Source organism: Hyposmocoma kahamanoa, unplaced genomic scaffold (assembly GCF_003589595.1).
Source record: "Hyposmocoma kahamanoa isolate Upper Pololo Valley unplaced genomic scaffold, ASM358959v1 78, whole genome shotgun sequence".
Classification (NCBI taxonomy): Eukaryota; Metazoa; Arthropoda; class Insecta; order Lepidoptera; family Cosmopterigidae; genus Hyposmocoma; species Hyposmocoma kahamanoa.
In genome coordinates this window covers 14055555-14080684 of record NW_020653945.1, presented here as the reverse complement: position 1 = coordinate 14080684, position 25130 = coordinate 14055555, and the positions used below count along the sequence as shown (strand labels likewise).

At 36.3% G+C, this 25130-nt stretch overlaps 3 protein-coding genes across 14 annotated transcripts in view; 2 read left to right on the top strand and 1 right to left on the bottom strand.

Annotated features, from left to right (window-relative positions):
- Positions 1 to 12490, top strand: part of LOC113233302 (E3 ubiquitin-protein ligase UBR5) — a 60199-nt gene extending 47709 nt beyond the window's left edge. For 8 of the 9 annotated variants that reach the window (XM_026468380.1, XM_026468374.1, XM_026468378.1 and 5 more), the window contains 16 exons: positions 4122 to 4240; positions 4412 to 4527; positions 5899 to 6029; positions 6460 to 6542; positions 7114 to 7235; positions 7536 to 7758; positions 8015 to 8203; positions 8350 to 8483; positions 8660 to 8789; positions 9575 to 9682; positions 9874 to 10036; positions 10294 to 10471; positions 10699 to 10905; positions 11428 to 11575; positions 11699 to 11929; positions 12016 to 12490. In XM_026468380.1, coding sequence (XP_026324165.1) covers positions 4122 to 4240; positions 4412 to 4527; positions 5899 to 6029; positions 6460 to 6542; positions 7114 to 7235; positions 7536 to 7758; positions 8015 to 8203; positions 8350 to 8483; positions 8660 to 8789; positions 9575 to 9682; positions 9874 to 10036; positions 10294 to 10471; positions 10699 to 10905; positions 11428 to 11575; positions 11699 to 11929; positions 12016 to 12228 — 2495 coding nt within the window. In that variant the 3' untranslated portion in view covers positions 12229 to 12490. The remainder of the gene's footprint in view (positions 1 to 4121; positions 4241 to 4411; positions 4528 to 5898; positions 6030 to 6459; positions 6543 to 7113; positions 7236 to 7535; positions 7759 to 8014; positions 8204 to 8349; positions 8484 to 8659; positions 8790 to 9574; positions 9683 to 9873; positions 10037 to 10293; positions 10472 to 10698; positions 10906 to 11427; positions 11576 to 11698; positions 11930 to 12015) is intronic. The other variant, XM_026468375.1, reaches the window with a different exon arrangement.
- A 527-nt stretch (positions 12491 to 13017) lies between these two features.
- Positions 13018 to 14987, bottom strand: LOC113233048 (lethal(2)neighbour of tid protein 2). The gene has a single exon (XM_026468004.1). It carries the CDS (start codon positions 14766 to 14768, stop codon positions 13281 to 13283), a length of 1488 nt encoding a protein of 495 aa, XP_026323789.1. The 5' UTR covers positions 14769 to 14987; the 3' UTR covers positions 13018 to 13280.
- A 1834-nt stretch (positions 14988 to 16821) lies between these two features.
- On the top strand, positions 16822 to 24255 carry LOC113233164. Of its 4 annotated transcripts, XM_026468177.1 has the most exons (8): positions 16822 to 16861; positions 17680 to 17688; positions 18846 to 18992; positions 20886 to 21039; positions 22008 to 22138; positions 22227 to 22290; positions 22875 to 22983; positions 23757 to 24255. In XM_026468177.1, the coding sequence occupies exons 1-8, from the start codon at positions 16837 to 16839 to the stop codon at positions 24186 to 24188; spliced, it is 1071 nt and encodes a 356-aa protein (XP_026323962.1). In that variant the 5' UTR covers positions 16822 to 16836; the 3' UTR covers positions 24189 to 24255. The 4 variants fall into 4 exon arrangements, with proteins under 4 accessions (XP_026323962.1, XP_026323963.1, XP_026323964.1 ...); XM_026468178.1 differs by lacking the exon at positions 17680 to 17688 and having other exon boundaries at positions 23757 to 24254; XM_026468179.1 differs by lacking the exons at positions 16822 to 16861; positions 17680 to 17688 and adding an exon at positions 18153 to 18177 and having other exon boundaries at positions 23757 to 24254.
- Positions 24256 to 25130: the final 875 nt, after the last annotated feature.

The window sequence follows — 25130 nt, the reverse complement described above, 5'->3', positions numbered from 1 at the left end:
TTTTGATTCCTTTACTAATTTTATAATCACTAGTAATCTAAATCATGTGCCAATTTTAATAAGTTTATAGCCACTACAGCCTTATCACGTACCTATGAATACGTATCTGTAACTCATTATATGTCGGCCCTTTTGGGCCTTACTTCTTTGTTACCTTTTCCTTCCTTAACAGACTTGAAATAAATTTGTGGTCTTGAAGTTTTCTGTTTTACTGCCGTGAACCTGGTCACGGCTTGTTAGGGTTACAACTCTTTCAGGGTTGTCACTTTATTATTTTAAGTTGTACTTACAGGTTGTAAACATAATTTGAAAAACTATAGGTTTTTTTTAAACCTATAGTATTTAGCAGTGTTTTCGTGCTATATTGAAATAACCTTTGTCAAATGCAATACGTACGTATATTGATATTTTTATACTAGCATTGGTTTTTCGTTTATGGGAGTAAGGTTACGAAATAGGATTGCGTGCGCATGTATGCGAGGGAGAGCGTGCGAGCGCGTCTGAGTGATAGTGAGTGCTTTCGAGTGCGTGAGAATGCCTTCGAGTGTATAAGTAAAAGCAAGCAGCTTGATTGTAGTCGCGGCGCCTCGTAAAGGTCCGCTTTAAAAAATATTTGCAAAATATAATTTCACTAACTAAAACTCCTAACAAAATAAAATTATTTAACTTTCTTCTGTATATGGAAATGATGAAATTTAACATTTTTGTCTATGCAAGATGATGATATGCAGTCTAACAGGACATGTAGTAGATACCATTTTCCATTCAACAAATTACTACAACAGTCACACGAAGTATTTAACGTAAATGCGGGAACCCTGAATGGGTGTCCTGGGCGAGTGTATGGCAACTCGGACTCGCACCCGCCCCTCTCTCGCCTGCCACACCCCGCACGAGTGCTTTTTCTAGACGTGTCCATTGGCGGACTCTAGGAATTGGTTAGATTGGTATTAATGTGTTTTATTTGATTTATTTTATCTTAGGGGGTGCAAACGGCTTATAGTACAACATAATAATAATTAAAATAACGATAGTTAGTAAACAGTTATCCGCTAATAGAAGTTGAATAGGTATACAGGCTGTCCCAAAACTCAAGGTCAAGCGGACATCGGGCGAGAGTATATCAGTTCTGGTAAAATAAAATAAAAAATTGAGTTAAGAGGGCACCGAGTTTCTGGCGCTAATTCATTTTAGGTATTCTTTGCGCTCCGTGTATGTGTGCGTGTGGCATACGTTTTCAAAACCGTGTGTAAGCACAAGCGACACAACCTCCACGCCTGACGGCCGAAGCAGGACTAGCGGACAGGAGGGACACGTCCCCACTCTGGCTAGTATGGCCAGACCACGTGCGAATTTAGGTGTTTCCTTCGTATTATTAAAAAAATATTCGTTTTGAAAAATAGTGCCTAGTATATGTTATAGAAAAGATGTAGTTTTGGTATTATTTTAAAAACTGACTGAAACTGATTGATTACCTTTCGTGAAGTATTTACGCCGTACTAAGGGTTTATCTTTGGCACACAAAAGTATTATTTACTTATCATGATATGCGTTTTTTTTAATGACGTCTTTTTGCAAAAAATAAACAATATTTTTTAAGAAATGATAGTGGCAAGTATTATATCATTTTGAAATCTTGACTAAATGGGTCATCTTTTCAAGTAAGTTGTCCAGGGTATTTATTTTTTTATGAAGTGTCAAACTAGCTGACATAATTTTTTTACACTATGATTCAATGAAACTATTTTTTTTTTTACTAGAGTAACAACGTTCATTGTTTGATTTGTGACTGCGACAAATAGCATGGTTGTTTAGGGTTACGTTAAAAAACAAAACACTTAAAAAATTTGAAAATTTGTGATGAGAATCATTGACTTACTTAAATAAATGGACGACGGGTCTAATACAAAAACCACGAAAAAAATGGCCCAAGTCAACCTATTTAAACGTAGTGACATGTAAAGGAATATGAAAAAGCTAAAACGTTGCATTTAAATTGTAATGTCATTGCAGTACTGCCTAATTTTGCTTGCAACAATTGAAAGGCGCAAAAAAACACCATATTCAGCTTCTACTGGAAACTTACTAAAATGCACCATATGTAGCTTCTAGTGAAAACTACTTGAACACAAGTATAATGGAGTAGCCTTTATTATTTATAAATAAATTTTATATGTAAATGTTGAATTTTATACAATGCGTATAAAATATATTACTAAGCTAGCTAGTCTGACTTTTTTTTCTTGAGTTTCGAAAATTCTCGTACCCGATTTCTCGAGTTATTCGAGAATTTTTTTGAAAACCGTAAAAAATCAGCTCAATTAGCTATAAAACTAAATGTGAACTTCTCGAAAGTTGTTTTGGCCTGGGTGTTCTGAGTTATGCCCCGGAATGAATAACATCGTTCTTGGTCCCAGGTTCGATTCCCAATAGAACCAATTTGGGAAAGGAACTTTTGTAAATTGGTTCTGCTCTGGGATTCTGTTGCTCTGATACTCATGGGGAGTATGTACAGAGAGTTCCCTAGTTTGAAACCAGGTTATTGTCTTACAATAGAATACCAAGACCAGAACCATTTAGAAAAGTTAATTTGTTAAATTGATCCTACCGGTATCGAACCCGGGAACTTCTCATCCAGTGCCCACAGTGCAAAGCGTTAGGCTATCAAGGTTGTACTATTTGTATTATTATGCAGTGTTTTTGTTCACTCATTGATGTAATCACATACCAAAGCTTTAATATTATGGTCTTTTATCAAGCTTGCATCAGCTCTGGTTTCCTTTCTTTTCTTACCATTTTCTTAACCCGTTCGTGCATAGTACTGAAAATATACTGCGCTCAGAAACGTCACCACTTTTCTATATGCGATAGTGCTTACATTGATTCAATATAATTATTACGGTTTTTCACTGACGACTGTTGATTCCGTCAACAGGCATAGTCGTACTGCTCATAGTTCTTGCAAATATTTCTTGTGCATGAAAAAGTACAGCTATGACGTTAGTAGGGTATTTGCCGTTGTGAGATAATTACAAAATGAAAACGCGCGATATTGATTGCGCAAGAGAAACGCTTTCCAAAATAAACACTTCGGTACTAATTAATAATAATAATTATAATAACGCACACACTCAACATTGCCCTGGATTAGGGAAACCCTGTGTCGCGGGTGCCATGGACATACATATAGACAACCACAAATTACACCCAAACTCACGAGAGAAATAAATATAGGCCATACACATATTTCTCCTGAAAAACCTAAAAAAAATACTTTCAGGATTATGGAAATTCATGCAAACGTTATTTCGGGCAAATGTATTTTCGGTCTTCTGATTCATAACCCCGAGCCGTAGAAAGAGTACAACAATATTTGAAAGTATTACTAACACGTATTAAAAAATATTTTAATAATAACATTAGCATCAAAGCGACTCTATGAAATTTTTGTTCTAAATATTTCAAACGCTTGTTTTTCAAACAATTGAAATTGACGTGATGGGTCTCGTCCAGTCTTTTACGCAAGCAGTGAGTCGGAACGAGACAGTTAGCTATTTGATTATTTTGATTGCTTTTGTAATTTATATTTACGATTAATTTCAATATAAATTAAATACTATATATGCTAGTGCATAAAATAACACAATGTTTAAAATTTTAAAACAAAAATTTTAAATGATAACTATGATAACACAATGTAGTACTTACTGAAAATATGATATACCACCCTGTTTTTTTCACTTTAGTTGAGTAATATTTACAAGGTTTTACTACACAATACGGCATCACTGACAATCGCGCTATCAATCGAACAAACGAAGACCACTCTGTATACGATTTTAACGCCCTGTAAGTTCGGACACTTTTTAGCGCGGACCCGACGTCCATTTATTTGTAAGTCAATGATGAGAATCCATAAAGATGTGGTCTGAGGCTGTAATTTTCAAAAATATGTCTATTATCACTTAACTAGGTGACATGGATTTTTTTTACTTTATTTTTACCAGAATTGATATACACTGGCCTTTCGCCTGGTGCCCGCTTAACGTTGAGTTTTGGGACACTCTGTATATGTATTGATAACATAGCAGTGCATATAGAGCAAGAAACTGTTTCCATAGTGGTACCGCGCCGACTTGGCTTGTCTTCTCGCGGCACGGAGCGTGACTGGTCTCCCCCCGCACGTCCCGCCTCTGCGCCGCCGACTCATTCGCATACTATGACTAGAGACGAGCCACAGGTAAAAAACAACATATTTTCTGGTTTCTACGATATATGATCTAGTCCCTTTTGAATATAATAAATGAAAAAAAGCATGCAGACGTATTTTTAACGAAACATTCAATCTCTTTTTTTCTCAACATATATATTATAATTATAACATTCAAATGTCTGTTTTTCTTTTGGGCAGGACTTATCATGCGCAAAGGATACAACTACAAAAATGGAAGTTGACACTGACGGCGAATATCTTTCCGATTCTGACTCAAATGAAGCTAGACAAATCCCCAGGAAGAAGATACACAGGTAAGGCCATTCAATAAAAAGGACGTGATGGCGTTGTAAAGCATAGTTGTTTTATGATTGAGTTAAAAGTAATCATGGACATTTTCACAATTATCACAATGTACACATGTGATAGTTCTAAAAATAATAGTGAATGAAAAAAAAAACAGCTTAAATAAACGGTGTAATAAGAGAACGGAATACTGTAATATTGCAATTTTAATTTGACAAGGAGCTGCTAGTGAAATCTTATATTCAATCAAAGCTTCTAGATTATCATGGTTTTAGAGCTTTTTTATTGGTCATTAACCGCGCTATGCATTGTGGGAACTAACAATTATATTATTATATTTTTATGGTTATCATTTAAGTGTTGTTTTGGTGAGTAGTCTAGTGTTTTTTGTATTTGAATTAATTTGTAAATATAAATTACAAACGCAATAAAAATAACCAAAACATAGCTAACTGTCATTTTCCTACACATTGCATGCACTAAAGACGGACAGAGACCAATTACTTCAATTTACTACTTTCGATTCGAGTAGTCTAAGGGAGTCATCTTAGTGGTCGGAAATTCGGATGCTTCTATCCCTGAGGTTCACTTTTCCCCGTGATTAGCTGTGAAAGTATAGAAGCGGCTTCTTAAAAAAATGTTTTCTTTATTTTTTCTTCTTTTGAAGCCCGCCGGAATGTCAGAATGATGTGACATGTTACAAATTTTATATTTTAAATACATTTTCGAACTTTTACCTTATGTTACTATATTAACTTATATTAGTTACCATTTAACCCAGTCACAACATAACATAAACATGTCGAGCAAAAATTGGACTTAACACATGAGTAATCAGTGTGTTTAGTGAATATGTCTGAGTCTCACGTTAATTTCCCAATTAAAATTATTTTTGATGTCTTATGTTTTTACATTTTCAACTTTGTAAATATGACAAAAAATAATTTAAATGTTACATAAAATTACAAATAACATCCTGAATATTTTGGACAATTTTTACGTTTCAAAAGCTCATTCCATATTTAGCGAGCACCAAATTATAGGTAAACAAGCATCCGAATTTCCGACCACTGGTCATCACACTTTGTAATGGAGAATCGTATTAAGCTGGTCAGAAAAAGCATTGTAGTATGCACAGTAGCATAGTTTATAAACGTAAGATCGAGACCTCTGTCGCTGAATATCATATTCGCAAAATATCAATTGCGAAGGGCGTAAACCTCAAGAGAAATGGTTGGGAAATTTTTAACATTAAAAAATATGCAAATTTTTACGAATATGTTGTATATGGTGAATATGTTTTATCAGTAATTATTTTTCATCAGTTTGTATTTTGATACTTGGGATATCAATATATATTTTTTTTTTTTTTCCTATAGACATCCGCATTCCGGTGGCAGCAATTCAATGCAAGAAACGAGCGCACCCCCTTCAGAGTTCCACACGCTGGTCGATACCGCTTGTTCAATTATTGAGTCGCCACATCAACAGGCTGCTTCACCCATACCTGGTAAGAGTTTTTGCATTTTACTAGTAAAACTAACGAAAGCATAAAATTTAGTTAACACCGTAACACTGAACATTAATGTAAATATAATGGTCTGACTAGAAAATCGAAAATAGAGGCAATTTGAAGGATTCTTCTCATTTGAAAAACGAGGCAAAAAATGTAGTCTTAATTTTTTTTTAATACCATAAAAAGAAAACAAAGTTTGTTGTCTCGTATTGTTTACAACGTCGGAAGATAATAAGAGAATGGCAAAATTGTTGAGTTGATGTCTTGATTTCAATGCATGGTGTTAGTTTTTTACTTTTATGCTTTACTCTACCGACCCTCAATTTGTTGTCACTTAGAAATTTAAAATGTTTTATATTTTACTTTAATTTTTTCTTTTAGTCGTATATTTGGGCATAGCGATTTAAAGTGTTTTGGTTCTTAGGTCCCAGTGGTTCGGGCTCGTCGACTGCGGAACCCCGGGCGTCTTCCTCCCGCAGCCCCGGCAAGACTGTCATTGTACGTGCTGTAAGTCACTCCACTTACTTGGGGGACTTTTTCTTATCCAAATTATATCCTGACTACCCTTGAATCGGAAGTAACCGTTTTATTTCAACGATTTTGAAATCTCTGTGTCATGAACTTGAATCATGATTAACGATTCTAATTGGACATGGTTAAACAAAAAGGATCCAATGTGGCAGTTTGAAGTTTAAAAGTGTTTCTCACTCTTGGTTTATTTTCAAAACTTATAATGTCATGTAACTCCAGATATATTTATTTATGTTTGTATGTTGGATTTTTTTGCTGATCTAAGAGGTTAAACTTTATTAACCGGTTGGTATATATAACTCACTTTTTGATAATGTTGTGGATTGGATCCTTTTTGCTTAACTACGTCAAATTGATAATGAAATATGTTAGAAGATTAACTCATATGCCACATGTTATTCAGTACCCACACGCCAACACTATCACAGGAGCATTCAGTATTTGAAATATTTGGTACATGCATTTCATGTTTATTTTCCATACCAACATCTCTACTATGGTGTAGTTCAAAGAGCTAAAATGCTGAATGTCAATTAATATTTACCAGGGTGAACTTCTAAGCGCGGCGGATCCGTTGGAGTCGCAAGAAATCTCAGCTCATGTAACTGTTGAGACGACTGGGCTACCTCCACCACCTCTGCTGCCGCCTCTTAGTGCACCCGCTCAACCGTAAGTTTATATTATTTTTTATTTTTTTGAAAAGATTAAACAATACAATATATTTATTCGCTGAAAAATGTAGTTAACATTGTTGGTGTCATCAGGTGTTTTTCACCAAATGTACTACACCTAAACCCCTTTGAATTAAATAAAGTACAAACCAGCGCATGCGTTTTGCGCGACTTATCGATATTATCTATGTTTTTAATATTTTGAGAAAAATATACACCACTTGTACCAGAGTACAAAACTGCCCGAACCCTTGAATATGTTTGTGTAGTGACTATAATATGCTTGTTCCCTGTCCAGGCGCGCATGCCCATCCCTTGGCGCTTCGGTATCTCACGATCTGCTCCTGGGTCGCTGGCGTCTGTCTCTCGATTTGTTCGGCCGCGTATTTACTGAGGATGTAGGCCTGGAGCCCGGCTCTGTAGTGGCCGAGCTTGGCGGATTCCCTGTCAAGGAAGTAAAGTTCCGCCGCGACATGGAGAAACTAAGGAATTCACAACAACGCGATCTAACCTTGCACAAGGTACGTATGTATCACCCTGTTAGATAGTTTATGGAGCATCGAGTCTATTGAAGGTATATTAAGTTAATGGTTAGTATTCAAATTGGACATTTAAAAAGTGATTGGAAAATCCTAAATTCAAAATCAATAAATTGTACGAATGCTTTCTGATTTCAAACCAGCCGTACTATGCGATAACCGTGTTTCGTGTAATAGTGCTCAAAAGAGCTGAACCGCCGCTATATTAAGAAGCTTGAATGTGTGTCTTATTTGTCAGATGGAACGGGACCGTGCGAAGCTACTGCAGCAGACATTTGCAGAGCTGAACAGTGCGTTCGCGGGGCAGAACCGGCGCGCCCACAGTGCGCTACCCCCACTCGCCGTTAACCGCGTTAAAGTCACTTTTCGCGACGAACCAGGAGAAGGCAGCGGCGTTGCGCGCTCGTTCTACACTAGTGTTGCAGAGGTAAAAGAGGACATAGCGATATCGATATTTGTACCTAGTTAAGTAATACGGGTATCTACATATAAATAACTATCATTAATTGTATCCAAATTACCCAGCTTCAGATAGTAGAGCCAATCCTTTGTTTCATGCATTGATTGTTCCAGGCGTTATTAGCTAATGAGAAGCTGCCGCCACTGGAGCCGACCACGGGTAGCGGCAGCAACAGCAATAGCACCAATGGTACTGCTGGTCCGGCAGGCACCGCGGCAGGGGGTACAAGTACCAGCAGTGGCGCTAGGTAATTTATATAGATTGCTAATCTCTCATCTCTTTGTCAATTGTCAAATGGGTTCGTGTCAAATTGTAGATTGAACAAACCCATCTCGTGTTGTTAAGTTACTATTACTATTCAATATGTATTGGAAGATATAATTGTCGTAGACGTAGTTTGATATCAAGTATGTTTTGGTTTAGAAGCGGTGCCGGACGAGCTCGTTCGAAAGACACGACACGCCGTACACCAGGCCGGCCAACGCCGCGCCCACCAACCGCCCGCGAGCCGCGTCGCGTTTTAAGCGTTGACGCCAGACCTTACTCGCCTCAGGTGACGTGTTAACTCATCGTGCCCTTCTCTTTGTTTTTTAAACCAGTTAAATTTTAATTCTAACGTCGTTTGGAAACTGAGATGTGTAGTGGGTTAAAACCTATCAACCCACCCGAGGTTTAAGCCGGTTTTTACCCAAAGCGCTTATTTCTGATCAAAATCGTGGGCAGAAACGGCGAATACGGATTTTTTATAATTCCATACTTATTTCAAATTTCGCTGTAAAAAGTATTGTTTAGACGAAAAAGAGGCAACTGCACACTATACCCAACTTGCAGTCCTGTAGATTCTCATTACTAAGGATGCACATTACTATCGAATCAATTCATCTTTCATTCATCATTCAATTCATCAAAAAATATTCGTTTATACGATCTAACTATTTTATGTATGGATTTATTTCAATGCAATTTACAAGCAAATTGATTTAATAGAAAGGCAAAGCGAATCATCTAGATCAGAAAGCAATAAGTTTTTGTAATAATATAAATACATAAATATACACGCAAAATAGGCGCTTTGTCGTCGAGTTGCGGATACCAGCCCGTTGCACCAAGTACCAAGTAATAATATAATTAAATTTGAATAAAACTCGATTCACAACACGTATTTAGTTGTAAATAGCTTTTGCTCTCGATGTTGGGCGTTAATGGGTTTTAACCCGATTTAAACCGGGTGTTTGCCCATCTCTGGAAAGTATAACTTGGCTAATTAAGTACTGTATGAATATCAAGTTTCAACTAAAATTATGCAGTATCGTTACCGAGTCTTAATCGTTGTTATAGGCGGCACCCGGCACAGAAGGCGCTGGCTACAGTGGAGATAGACCCGGAGGACATAATGAGCATCTCACTCTACACCAAGCTCAACTAGGCGAAAGACTTTATCCTAAGGTGAGATTTACATTAAGTATTTATACGTTATCAGTGCCGTCACTGTTACACATCAAAAATCTAATAGCTATGTTATGAGTTGGTTATAATGACTGGAAGAGGTTTCGATTATTTTTTCATACAATTGAAAATACCGCAACACGCATATGCATAATATCAGGAATTCTTGACGAATTGTAGGAATTTTTTAGGTTCATTCCCTGCACCCTACATTCGCTGGTAAAATAACGGGCATGTTGCTCGAGTTGACGCCAGCACAGCTGCTGGTTCTACTCGCTAGCGAGGACGCGCTCCGGCAGAAGGTGCGCGAAGCTATGGATCTTATTGTCATGCATCCATCTGAAGCCATATTGGGTAAGTCATGATTTCTGCACTTCACTTGAGCAGCCGGCGTAACCTTTATGGACCTCGTACACCACGAGACAGTGGTTGATCGAGAGCATTGCAGGACAGTGCTTTGAAAGAAAATAAGTTTTCATGAATGTAGATTTTTTTAACTTTCTCTGGGTTTTCTTTCCTACAGAATTAAAGTCTTTTTTGCGAGAAATTTTTGTGTAAGCTTTACGTGCTGATTTCGATATTTATAATTAAATATGAAGGTGACCCCACAGATTTGGACGTGTTTTCGCTATCCGAACGCGGCGCAGGTGTAGCGGGCAGTGCCACAGTAGGCGCAGCGCTCGACGACGCCGCACCGCTATTCTATTCCCCGGGCAAACGAGGTTATTACTCGCCAAGACAGGGGCGCGCTACACCAGAGAGAATTAATGCGTTTAGAAATGTCGGAAGGTAATTCTAATTGTGACTTTTGAATTTGGTTAATAATCTCATTCCAATACATTGACTTAGTAAGTCAATGTTCCAATATCTGAAAGTGCAATTCACAGACTACAAACAAATATACTTTTTGCCTAAATAAAACAGAATCTACTCTATTACGAAAATCAATAACAAATATTGACAAAACTCTGAAAAAGTTGGGCTGACAAATAACAAGTCAACTTATTAATTTACAGGATTATTGGCCTCTGCTTACTTCAAAACGAGCTGTGCCCCATGTTCCTGAATCGACACGTCCTTAAATACTTGCTAGGGCGGCCGATCAGATTCCATGACCTAGCGTTTTTCGACCCGGTCGTGTACGAGAGTCTCCGGCAACTCGTCGTTGACGCCGAGACTGGCGACTCGCACTCGCTTTTTGCTGCGCTCGATCTTAACTTTAGGTGACTGCAATATTTTATTTTTATTGAATTATCGTGATGTAGTAATTCGTCTATCGATGCCTGACTTTCTCAAACTCGTATCTTATAAAAAGTGATTATTCAGCACATGGTAAAATTTTCTATTTATTTTAATTTTTTTTATATTTATAAAATTATTTTTTTTACTTTAATAATAGGTAAAAGCCAGTGTGTAAATATGAAGTAGATGTGATGTGAAATCAGCCTGCAAAATTGGTATATACAATCCATTTTTTGCATTTCAGTAACATTATGTTTTAAGATACGAGTTTGAGAAAGTAAGTAAGTATGTTTTGTGAAACTCCTCCGACTTCACTAGTTAATTACAAGGGCCACGGTGAGATAGAACATACCTGGTTCGAGTCCAGTCGGGACGAAGAAATTTTTCTTCGCTTGATCGATTTTTGTATCAACAAACTTTTGGTGAGTTTGTTTCATGGTATTTCATTGCCATTGCAAAGTATGTTGTCTGTCATATCTAATAAACTTCTGTTTTTCAAACAGCCTAGAAATGTGCGAGGAGGAAGGTGGTGGGTGCGTAGAGCTGGTGCCGGGCGGGCGTGAGTTGGAGGTGACCGCGCTCAACGTATATGACTACGTACGCAAATACGCGCAACATCGCATGCTCATCTCCCAGGAGAAGGCGCTTGAGGTATAAACAACTTTTAACATAACCAAATAAAATCAGTATAAATGATGATTCTGCGTTGTTTTTCAATTTGATTAACACATATTTTTAGACTGAAATTTAGTATTTCTTATATTGAATGTACAGGCGATGCGAATGGGAGTACTGGACGTCCTACCCGAAACCGCCTTGGAAGGTTTAACGGCAGAAGACTTACGGCTACTTCTGAACGGTGTCGGTGATATCAATGTAGCTGCGCTCGTCTCCTACACCAGCTTTAACGACGAGAGTGGCGAGCCACCCGAGCGGCTAGCGCGCTTCAAGCGCTGGCTCTGGGCCATCGTTGACAAAATGACGCATCTAGAAAGACAGGACTTGGTCAGTACATACATTTTTGTTTTATTTCAAGTTTCCGTTTAATGTCTTGATAATGCTTGGACTTACACTTTATTATATTGTAACAGGTTTATTTCTGGACGGGTTCGCCGGCACTGCCTGCATCCGAAGAAGGCTTCCAGCCAATGCCATCGGTGACAATCCGACCAGCCGACGATGCGCACCTGCCCACCGCCAACACCTGCGTCTCGCGGCTCTACATCCCGCTTTACTCATCGCGGCACGTGCTCAAACATAAACTGCTGCTCGCCATCAAGACTAAGAACTTCGGCTTTGTGTAAACTTCCTGCCTCTCACCTCTCGTAGTATCTCTTTAGTTTAAGCCCAGTCACGTAAGACTGCCGTTGTATTTTATTGTGACGTGAATGCTATCAAATAGCCCTAAATGATAGATAACCTTATATTCAATGCTGAAGTATGTTTTATGTACTCTAGATCACTTTTTCTTCGCGTGACTGGGTATTTTGACTGAATAGTAATATTTATTACACAGTAATTCTTTTGCTACAGGAACAGTCATGATTAAGGTCTGCACAAGTACACTATAATTTTTAAACAAATAAGCTCTTAGACCTTATAAGTATTTAATTCCGTTAAGCACAGACAATCACAAAATGATTGGATTGAATATCAGTAATCAGCAATTATTCTTTTTTCGTTTTTGTATCAAACTTTCTTTTTAGGTATCTTTTTCTGTTCTGAACTTGGATTCAATGGCCTATAGTGCATTTGATCATTTTCCTCATTATTTATTTGTGTGATCGCAAATAAGGCAGCGTGAATCAAAACTATTTTAACTTGTTTATATACTGTTAAAAAATATATAATATAGAGTATGATGATTGATGAGTATACTGCAACCTTTTGGGTAAGCTTGGGCAGAGGCGTCGAATCCGAGTGTTGGTGGTATTGTGATATCAGAGGAAGTATTTATGCGCCTCTATCTCTAAATCTAAGAATATAATTAGATTTCTCTTTTATTAGTTGTATTATGGTTCATAATAAACAATCTCAAAACGCTTACAATGTTATTTCATTTCATGGACAAATAAAACACATGCGTTAAGGTTATAATTTATTGCGATAAATATGTGTTAAAGTGAGACACACTTAAACATTCAAAATAATAATTGGTTGCCAATGGCACATCAACTACAAACATACTGTAACTTTAGTCATTATCATGTTACAATGGCTTTGGATGCCATATAGGCGTAAATTAAATCATCAGTCACAAAATTACTCATAATTGACATAATTTGGTATAAAAGTACAGTCGAATTCTACAGGTATGTAGTATGTATAAATAACTAATAAATAATCAATATTAACTTTATCGTATTTTGGACGCAATTTTTAGTTCATTTGATATTTTTGTGTACAGGCCATATAACACAGTAATGTGACAAACATGAAGCAGTGCACTAGTAAAGTTTGTACTCGGATAAGTGTTCCAGCATAGCTCAATTAGAGCTAAAATTAAAAACCTAATAATGTTAGAGAAATTACAAGACCACAACAAATATGGTAAACTGTGGAAGTACCAGCAATAGAACTGATAGTGGAGGCTCCTTGCACAAACTATTCCAATGAAATTCACAATGAACATGGGGAGAATAAACAATTGTGACAAAATATCAAAGTTGATGCTGTAATGTAACTCATCCTCATCAGGCTCCATTCGCTTAGGAGCCTTGTTTCCACCTTTGGCATTTTGAAGCATAGCCTCGAAAGAATGCAGAAAGTCTTCCTGCTCTTTGCTCAGTTTTTCTTGATCGTCAATTTTTTTACTCAGTTTCATTTTTGCCTCTTTTATTCCTTTAAATTTGGCTCTTGCTTTATTTTCGCGATTCTTAGCATCAATTTGAGGCTGGACCTCCTTCTGCACATACTTAAGGCGACAATAACTTTTGAAGTACTGAATGCAGAATGGTAGGAATATGAGTAGGAGCATTATATGTATACCCAGCAGAGTGAAATGGAAACATTTGCTTTCAAACATGCTGATTTCCATAAATCTATAATTGACAGTCCAGGTGTGATTGAAAATGCGACCCACATCAAAACTACCTTTCAAATATGCTACTGGATTAACCAGCAAGAACGGTAAACCTAACACAATTTGTATTATACCACAAACAAGCAATTGCTTAGTAGTATCTTTCAAACCTAAGTTGACTAGATAAAAGAAAAACAGTGCTGGAGCAAACAAAAGGATATTCATTTTAACAGATACTCCTAAACTGTAAAATATACTGCCTAAAGTCCACTTTGACTCAAGGAACAGATTCAAAGATATGTACAAAAAAAGCACAGCAATAGGATCATTAAACAATCTCAATACATGAATTGAATGTATTCTATATGATGTAAGAATTGTGATAGCTAGTACATATGGAGGAACTTTCCGTGTTTTTATATAAATTCGCAGCACAAAGAACAAATGTAACAGGTAAATACCTATGAATATGTACTGTGCTAGTTTGATATTTACACCTTGATTTGTAATGTAATAAAAAATAGAGTAAATGTAAACGAATCCCGCTGGGTACACTAAAGGGCCAGTATCTCCACGAAGCTGGCTGTAGTCGTAGGTGCCATTCAAGACTCCTTCACATTGCTGCATGTAAGCCTTCCAGTCTATTTCGGTATAAGGCACTGATTCCACTATAAAAATGTTGAGCACAAGTTCGATGATAATGATGAAGAACGCAATAACGTGCACTTGAACAGGACTAAGCACCAAAGTTTTTAAATAAGTCCACGTAAATAGCTTTTTTATTTTTCGGAATATATCTTGATAAGTACTTATGTTCACCATAGTTCCTAATGCTTTGGTACAACAATTAGGTTATTAAATGCCTTACACTCTGCATGCGTTTGTTCTCGGTGCAAGCATGTGTTCTATAATTTTAGAATGTTCATTACCGATAATTCTATTTTAAGATTCACCTAATTCCCAGTCGACACAAACCCAGTCGATACGAATGAAATTACGAAACCACAGTACGAAACCACGACAATACAGGGAAGAGAGAGCGGCTTTCATTTTTCATTCCTGCTTTTTTTTCTAGCACTTCGCGGTTTGGAATGGATCGATTTCGCTTTCGGAATTAAAATTGCATATCTTATCCTTAGAGATCTTATCATTAACACTCTGAGTGACTTTGTAAAACCTTTTTTCTTTCGGTTTTAAAATTCAAGCTTTCAAAGTGTTAAACTTAAAAGTTGAAATAAAGTCAACAATTATAAAATCACATACATATTTAAATCAAATCTAACAAAAAACTCATTTTTAGTCACACGACTTTTCTATCCAGTCCATTTTTAAGAATTCACATTTTTAAGAAAATTTCGCATCTTTCAGAAAAATATTTTTTTTTTCCGAATAATGTTTTTCTTCTTCTTTTTACTCATTGGCGGCCATTTCCCTGGAAGAAACAGCAAAACGTAAACCATAGAGCCATTTTATAGATTTTTATTTTATTTTATTTATTTTAGAGATACCTACTATTACAATATTAATTTAAATATGATCAATCCGATGCATTCCGATGTCAAATAAAAGCTTAATATAGCTCCACAAAATAAAGAAAATAACATTACAATAAAAGTAAGGTCTAGAACTCTACTCAATGCTCAAGTTAGGATTTGAGTATGGTTTAAAGCACTTGATATTATACTCAAGTCCCTGCCATTAGGGTCGTATTTCCAGTGCTTGTGTTGCCAGTGCAATCCTGACTTGAGCATTCAATAGAGTTCTAGAATACGACCCGTAGTATCTTCTCTGTAGTCTGTGACACAAACTAACACATTTATGAGACACAACAATCGCGTCAGGATTAGCCACTTTGCATTTAGTCTAGTATCACTTATTAGTTTGTGAATCTATTTTAGTCATAATTTTGTTGGTAGGTCATAATAATCGAAGTCTGAGGGGACAGTGGAGTACATCAGACATAAAGCCAAATACACCCCGAGGGTCGAGCGATTGGAGTCCCGCCACAACGTAAATTTTAATTCGTTTGTGGTGAGAATTCTATGTACTCTGTGGTGCCGACCAAACATTTATCGACCTTTATGAAGGAAGAGTTTTGGCCGAAGGGTGTCATGTGTCGGCGATTCCGCGGCCGACACCAGATTGCGCCACACGTCGCCGACAAGTGCAATTCGTGTAGATTAGTTAGAAATAGTGTTTTGTTATATATATAGTAACAATCTTATAAGCTAAACAATGGACGGCTAACCAGTTTTTTCGGATAACAGGGTAACCGGTTTGCCCTAGTTACGTTCCCCACGTGATCCGACCTATTTTAATGAGCTCCTCGCATAGACAGTGCGTGCGCATTGATGCTATCACTGGCTACCTGAGAACAAGTGTGCGACAATATATGCGTATTGATTATTATCTACTCAGTTCTTCCCTTTTCTTTGTGAAAAAAAAGATTACATGGCTCGTTTACCTCTTTTTTAACCTGCGGATATTATTCGATCGTATCGAAGTTTATTTTATATAATCACACAGTGCTGTGTATATACATCATAATGCCGTCTGTCGTGCCTGAGCACGTTTCACTACTGGGCACTTGCTTCAAATTATTGTATTTGAAATTATTAGATTTTAATGTTTAAAACTTTAATTCACTTGTTTTATGACATTTTTTTAAATAGCATTTAATTTTATACCTTTCTTGGCTATGTTATAACCGGACGTTAATTAACATTTTATTTTATTTACTGACATATATGTATGTATGTATAAGTATGTATCCACTTCTAAAATTTGGAATGATCTACATCCTCCTGTTCGTGCGGCAGTGCAGTGTCTCAAACACTGCGAACATTTAAACATGAATGTTTTCTGTGGCTGTTTGAAAAGCAATCTCGGGATGCAGGCTCTAAGAATTAGCATAAGTTTGTACATCTGTTCTGTGTATTTGTGTATGTTTGGTATTATGCTATTTAAATAACTTAATTATTATTCCAATACATTTTTTTTCTGTCTAATTGTTGCTTGTGTCTAATTTTATTTACTTAGTGGCTAATTGTCTACTATAATTGGATGTGTACGTTTGGTATTATGCTTTTTAAATTACTTATTTATTTATTTGAGTGTGTGCGTTATAGTCCTCAGAGGGCTGAGTCATGGACTATTTTGGCATGCTTTTTTTAAATTATTTTGTATGCTTCTTTTTAACCGACTTCAAAAAAGGAGGAGGTTCTCAATTCGACTGTATGTTCTTTTTATTCTTTTTTTTGTATGTATATAACGCGATAACTCCGGTATTTGTGAACCGATGTGCATGGTTCTTTTTTTGTTGGAAAGGGGGTACTTCCATAGTGGTCCCATTTCATTTTGAAGAAAATCATCCAGCGCCTAACTTAATTTAGGAGCAATTATTTTAATGGTTGATTTTGCTATTTCTCCAATTCGAGGCGTTTTTCTCTCGATATACTTTGAGTAGTGAAAACCGATTATTATTATCTCCAGTGTCAAGTCCTGTATAGTGGCGAACTAGGGGATATTTCAATAAAACTTAGCGAATAGACGTAATTCCATGTACTTTTGAGGTCGGTTTTTTAGTACTCTATACTGAGATTATTTATTTTTATTTTTATTGAATTTATTTTTATTAACTTTTTGTTGTTTTGTTTGAAAGTTATGCATGTTAAATAAATCCTATTTTATCTATTTTTTTTTTTAATTGGAAAGATTTTTTTTCTCATTACAGATCAACACAGTCAGTAGCATTTATGTTCAACCAAACTCATTTAAGCAAAATAAAGAACGAGAAGATCGAACGTTGGAGATTAGTTGTCTTGTTTTAAATACGACATCATTACTCGCCCTGGCAAAGAAAACAACGCCGCTGATGCATTAACAAGACTCTGTGAACATATGAACCTTAATAATCTTAAAACTATACACGAAAATCTTTGTCATCCATGAACAGCACGAATGAGTCACTGGACACGATCTAAAAATCTTCCATATTCCATTAATGACATTCGTCAAATGACCACTAACTGCCGAGAGTATGCGCTCAAATCGAACCTCGGTATAAACGGTTGAACAGGCAGCTTATTAAAGCGACAGCTCCCCTGGAACGGCTTAATATGGATTTCAAAGGGCCATGACCATCGAAGTCACGGAATAAATATTATACAAACGGTCATTGACGAATATAGTCGTTTTCCCTTTGCTTTTGCTTGCAAAGACATGATGTCAGGTACCGTGATTGACTGCCTGAACAAAATATTTTATATTTTTGGAACCCCAATGTACGGACAACGGCACATCAGACTACACATTTTTGTTCGAAAATCGCCTCCAGTGCAACGGAACAAGATACGTCAATGTGTAGCTTGGTGTGCTGGCGTGTGTACATACATTCAGATAAGGGAACTTCATTTATGTCTCAAGAGCTCACTCAACACCTAGTCTCACTTGGAATTGCTTGCAGTAGGACCACGCGTTACAATCCGCAATGCAACGGGCAAGTTGAACGTTTAAACTTCATGGAGAACAATCCGATTAAGCCTCAAAACCAAGGGTTTAGAGACAACGGATTGGGAAAAGGTTCTACCTTTAGCGTAACATTCTATACGCTGTTGTGCACAGCTACTAATGCTACTCCCCATGAAAGAATGTTCGACCACCCCCGAAGAAGTCCAAATGGGATATCTTTGCCTGCTTGGCTCATGACTCCGGGTCCTGTGTTAATAAAAAGAAGCGTACGTCATTCGAAATTTGACCCCATAGTGGAAGTAGGCCAACTCCTACAAAGCAATCCAAACTATTCTCACGTCAGATATTCAGACGGAGGAGAGGATACAATTTCAAACAGGCACTGAGCACCACTCCCATCAAGTACCTAATGCTGAATATTGTCCTCAGATGATGAGCCCAATGTTTTCGTTGATGCTTCGTCTCCACCCGAAAGTGACATTGAGCTCGTTATTGACGAATCGAGGGCTGCAGACTCGGCCAACAGGAGGTTTGGCGCTCCACGCGCTCGAGAAGACCACCGGCCTATTTGGATGAGTACGAGACATCTAGGGCTTTATGCAAGGCTGCAAAGTTGTTGTTTGCCGCGAGTGCTTGTATTGAAACCTGAGCAAGCGAAAGAAGCTAAGATTGAACCACGAGCGAAACGACCCTCGCTACGCCCAGCAGCGTTTCACGGCACGAGACGCAAAACAAATTTGCTGCCGAGCGAAACACACATCTGTTGACCTCATTAAAGCGAGGGAAATGGTAGATGAAAGAAAAACAGTTGAACTTTATAACATCAATTTTTTTTAAATTATAAGGATGCGTTCTGAATTTACATGTCATCACTTTTTATTCTTGTTTGTACTTTTATTATGTGTGATTAAATGACTATTGTGTGAGACCATCGTGACACAATTCAATTTCGCATTTGAGTGCACCTGTTTGCTTATAGTACTATCCCCCTCAAAAAGTGGCAGACAGTTTTGTTCGAGAAATAATGCTAATAGCGTCTCCCGTTCTGTATGCTCTAAGAGTTGAACGCTGAATCTTTTCTTTCTTTAGAAAAAGTTAGGTGCGCCACAGTCCATCGTCAAGTTCGCATTTCAAAAACCCTTTCCACACTAGCTCAATATCTAATTCTAGCCTCCTTCGCTTGCTCAGGTTCTAATACTAGCACTAGCGTCAAACAACAATTTTGTACTCTTTCTTAACAAAATAAATTGTTGTTGCAGCTTTTGTTACAGCTTGTACTTTTTAGCTAGATATCGAGAATTTTTTGGTAGACATGTCTCGATGTAGCGGGTATAATTGAATTAGTTTTGAAGTTTGTGAAACTCAACGTCATAGTTTTTTAATAATCGATTATTTTTCCTACCAAATATTTTTCATATCACGAATCAATTAAGTTACGACTTCGCCTACGAGTGTAACCTATTAAACTTAACTGATTACTACACAGATTGATACACAGACATAATATACGCCGTTCCACATATATATTTTGAGTATGATAGTCGTAGCGTTCTATTGCCGGTCTACGATAGCTTTATCAATTTCAATCATGGCGTACAAAATTAAAAGTACAAGGTTAATAAATAAATAATGGAAATTATGGGCAATGTTATATTTCTTCAACGCATTTTTTTATTTAGGTATAAGTGCACAAATCAGATAATTAAAATCATAATACGTTTCTTGTAGTAATTATCGACTATAAATGAAAGGTTTGTCACACTTAGCTTTCAGTTAGTCCAGGTTACTTTCATAATGAAGTCAATTACAGTAATCGGGTTACTAATTTGCGTCTTACCTACAAAAGTAAGAGGTAAGTGTTTAATGAGAGGAAAAACACTACTTCAACGGTGAATTCAGACTTGGTCTACGATTCTTACGCTTAAATGCTCGAATATTCGACGTCTATATTTAAACAGGTTTTGTATTCTGAAAAACAATTTGAAGTCCATATTCTCCCAAAAATTTTACCAAATTCTGTACAAATTATTTACGACAGATATTTTTTTATTAATTTCACATGAAATACGATATTTTCTGCGTTTTTAAAGTAATTACGTGAATATGTTTAAATTATAAGATGAGTTATATAAAATAATTCGAATTTTTGGTTCATGAGCCTCATAAATTACCTTTACTTTTATTTTATTTCAATTGTAAATGGATTTTGTATGTTATTTTTAATGCACCACGCAGAAAAAATGTACCTATAAAAATATTACTTTTTACAATGGTGTGATATGAAGTTCGGCGCCGAATACTTGACGAAATTTTCGAGTTTTATTTTATTTTATAAAACATTTTTACAATTACCAAATTTTAGTGTTGCGTTACACTAGAACGGTGTTAGGAGGTGTATCTAATATAACAGACGGACATAATGTGAGAGATAATTTTTAATAATATATACATATATAATCTTCATTGCAGCGGACCTTTCATCCGAAGTACGGGAGAATTTTAGAGCAATTTTTGAATTATGGAAGTCAGGCGAAGTACATAAGAGAATACCTTTTAAAGTACCTCCTGTAGAGCCATTACCCATGCCACCATTTTGCGATAACATAAACAAACTCGGTGTCAAGTCAGTAATAGAAATAATTATTTAAATTTTCATTTAATAGCCAAGAAATATAAACAATTTTGTAATAAGACAATTGCACTTGATTAACTTGAACTTGAATAAATTTTTAACGCTCATTTAATCACGATGACAAAAATGCCCAGATATTGTCGATTGTCGTGCACATTTCTAAATTTAAAAATAGCAACGCGTTTTCAAAATTCTCTTTTTATCGTATCGAAGGCTTGCAGCCCAAAAGTATGGGATATGTTTGCCATCTTGGTGAAAGAGTTTACCAATCGGCGTAAGGTTCTCGCCGATTGTGCCCCGGGTGTGCCTGACGTACCTATAGGGAATGCGAATAGTATCTACGCCAAACGGGAACGCTCCTTTCGTGCAACCCACGTCTTTTTCGTTTTGTGCTTCAAAATTGGAATACCGTGATTCACTGCCAATTAAAGCCTTTCTTGTTCAATATTCTAACTTAGATTTTCTTTATCCTTACTTAGACTGTTAGGGCGCGTTCCCATTATGTCGTGACGACAGCTTGTCGTGCAGTTTAAAATGTCGTGGCTTACTGCTGCTCACTGCAATACCATTACCTGTCGTTCACGACTTTTTGAACGTTACGATGATAGAATGTCGTGACAATGGGAAGTGCTACAACGACAGCCGTCCGATGATAAATAAAACGTCATGAAAAAATGTGATGACAGATAATCGCAGCTACAAACGTTTCTGTTGTACATACAATAAGGCGGCTGTCGTGAACCGATAAATTATTGCCACGATCTAGTGGGAAGAGTTGTTAAACGATAAAATAAACGTCCACGACACAGTTACGACAGATAGTCGTGAAATGGGAACAAGCTAGACGCGACAGTCGTCCAACAATAAGTAAAACGTTACGACATAATCGGAACGCGCCCTTACTTAGATTCTATGCACGTTTTTGGGCCTGTACATCTTACTTTAAATTAAAATTGCAGAGCGTACGTAGAAACAGGCATATTGAATTTTTATGGACTAAAGGAAATGACTCTTGACAAAATCGATGTTTCGGACACAGCCCATGACATTACCGTATCTATGAGTGCACCCAAAGTGCACATACATTCTGGTTGGTTACTTTATTTATATTAATAATATACGTAAGTTAATAATCATGAATAATTACGAAATTAATAACTTTATCTTTTAATTTTCAGATACTTATAGTATTAGTGGTAAAGCAATGTATGTATACAAAGTCAAGGGGACAGGAACATTGGAGTGAGTGCGCCATTGCCTGGTTTCTTTTTTTGGCACGTCTTCGCAAAAGTTTAACCGAACCATACCAAATCCAATAAAATCTCAACTCGCTTATATAGTATATAGGAGTTAAAGTTTAGAACGTACCTAGAGCTACCGAAACTAATTGTAGAATAGTTACATGATTTGATAATCATGCAGGTACATAATTAAAATTCAACAATCCATTACTTTAAAATTTTTGAATGTTTTTCTAAAATTGTATAACTAATTGGAGATAATAGCATTTTTTTTTTAAATTGGATCCTAACATTTTTTACATCCTCTTTTATTTCAATTGAAGAATTATCATATTATTTCAGTTATTGAGAAAATCAATACATTCGGTATTGTTGATGATAACACTTGAAAATAAAATGAACTATAGCACTTGGAACTCCTGTTAGGTACTTATTAAAATCACGTTGCAACTCAATAAATAAATAGTGGCTGAAAATTATAACAAGTACTAAAACTATATTTTTATTAGAAGGTACTTACAAACACTTGAATTAGTAGGCAAGGTACACTCATTAACCGACTTCATTCTCTTAATTTTTTTTCAGTATCACACTGTTTAACGTAAAAGGTAGTGGGAAAATCCATCTCAAAGGCACAGACACTGGTACGGAGATAGATCAATTAACGGTAAAAATAGCCTGCGAGAAAGCGGAGGTAATAAAATTTTACAGCTTCAAATACTTTAGTTTGATTACAAATACTTTTGCTATGTACTTTTGTGATGAACCAATACTTATAGTCTTCCAAGGCGCCGCTCTATTTACGGTTTGTCGCATTTTTCTGATAATCGTATCTAAGGTGAAGGCCAGACGAGTGTAATCTTATGTTGTGAGTCGCGGTTTTTGAGTCACTTCATTTACGCTGCATTCGGTTTCACATAAAAGTCCGGCTTGTGCCACACGACGACGCAAAATGACTTGTCTACGCGTAATCACAACCGAACTTCGGTTGCACTAGGTGACGTGGAGAGAGAGATGAAGGAAGCAATGTGAGGGATATGTTTATTGGTCTGTGGCTATATGTTACAAATTGATCTGAAAGTTTTCATAAACTTTCATATAGTATATATATGAAACTGCACTATAATCTTTTCACATTGAGTGGATGTAGGTTTCTAACATCGTGTATAGCTTCATAAATACACAATTTTTAAAGGATCCATTGCGCTATATGGCACAAACCCCCCGTATAAATGCTTAAGAGCAACTGAATAAATTACTTCGCCTAGCGCCCCCAACCGACTTTTTTAGGCGAAGTCATTTATTCACGAGATACAAGAGTCAAAAAACGCGACTTACCTACAACTCACAAATTACGCTCGTCTGGCCTCACTCTAAAGATTGGATTGATGGTTTGTCGCATTTCCCTGATAATCGGATCTAAAGATAGTTTAATCTCATTGTAAGTCAATGTTAATCTCTTTTCAGGGTAACTTACAAAATGCCTCATGGCCAATTAACAATTTGATTAACACAAAAGGCCGCCAATTAGTTGAAGCTTTCAAAACAGAAATACAGTCTATAGCCATGAAGCAGGTTCAAAAGATCTTCGGGGAACCTCTTTCCAGGATAAAGTTTGACGACCTGCTTCAATACATGAAAGACATCTTAGATGACACTCTTTTAAGTAAGAGTCTTAAAAGGTCTAATTCGGAAGATGGCTTCTACAATTCTACTTATGTTGACAATGACATAGATGTTTCAACTGTTCCTATTGTTGAAAATGACTTAGACCATTCAACTGACACAGTTGTCAAAGATAGTTTAAATAATTCACCTGATGTTGAAGATACCTTGAAAAATTCAACAGACTTCCGGAAAATTCGCACCGGTTCACAAACCTTGAGAGACCGCAATTAATATAATGGAAGAAATTAAGTGCGGTGCTGTTCCAGTTATTTATTTCAAAGAATGTAACATAGTCTGGATAAACATAACAACTAAAATACGTTTTTTTCTTTGTGTCCTGCAGTATACCCGTTATTCCATATTGTTGTAAAGTATACGAGTAATATGCATAACCCAGCATAACCTGACTTTGTAGATAATGACGACTGAGTCGATTAGCACTAAAATAAATTTGATCAGATGAAACGCAAAAAAAAATTACAAAATTTAGAATTGAAAATAGACTAAAAACCATTTCTATTCTGGCACGGCAATTCTTTCCACCCATGAAATATTACATTCTAAGGTAAAATTTTACAATATATTCAGTAATTTCAATGTAAAAAAAAAGAGGTTGACATACCCTTCATACTCTTTTAAAATGTCTTGTCGCGACTGTTGTATCCATTGCAGTTGATAACTTATGTTTATAAGCAATTATACTGCAGAAGTTTGGTTGTGATTATCCTTAAAGGTCTAATAAAACATTTTCTCAAAGCTGCTTCAATAAGTCTTTATAATTTTCATGGATATAATGTTTTCATTTATTGTCCTAAATAAATCAATTTCGTTACTCAGTGTTAGTTACAGTTTAAAAAAATAATTCATGCATTACTGAACATACACAATTTTTTTTTAATTGGTAAGTCTCTTTGAACCCTGTTTTAATATTTATCGTCAACTGCCATTTTGTTACGGCGAAGAAATTGGACGCTTGAGTTGGGTATTTTGTATAATTTTTTATCAGGTAATTAACGACTATTTTGTTATGAAAGTGTGTTTCTGAACAATTATTTATTATCGAAGGCTACTGATACATACATACATATTCTTAAATTCATGGACATTTCAATACAAAAGCAAATGTTGTGCTTAAAAAAAATTTGACTTAAGAATTTATCAGATATTCTTAAC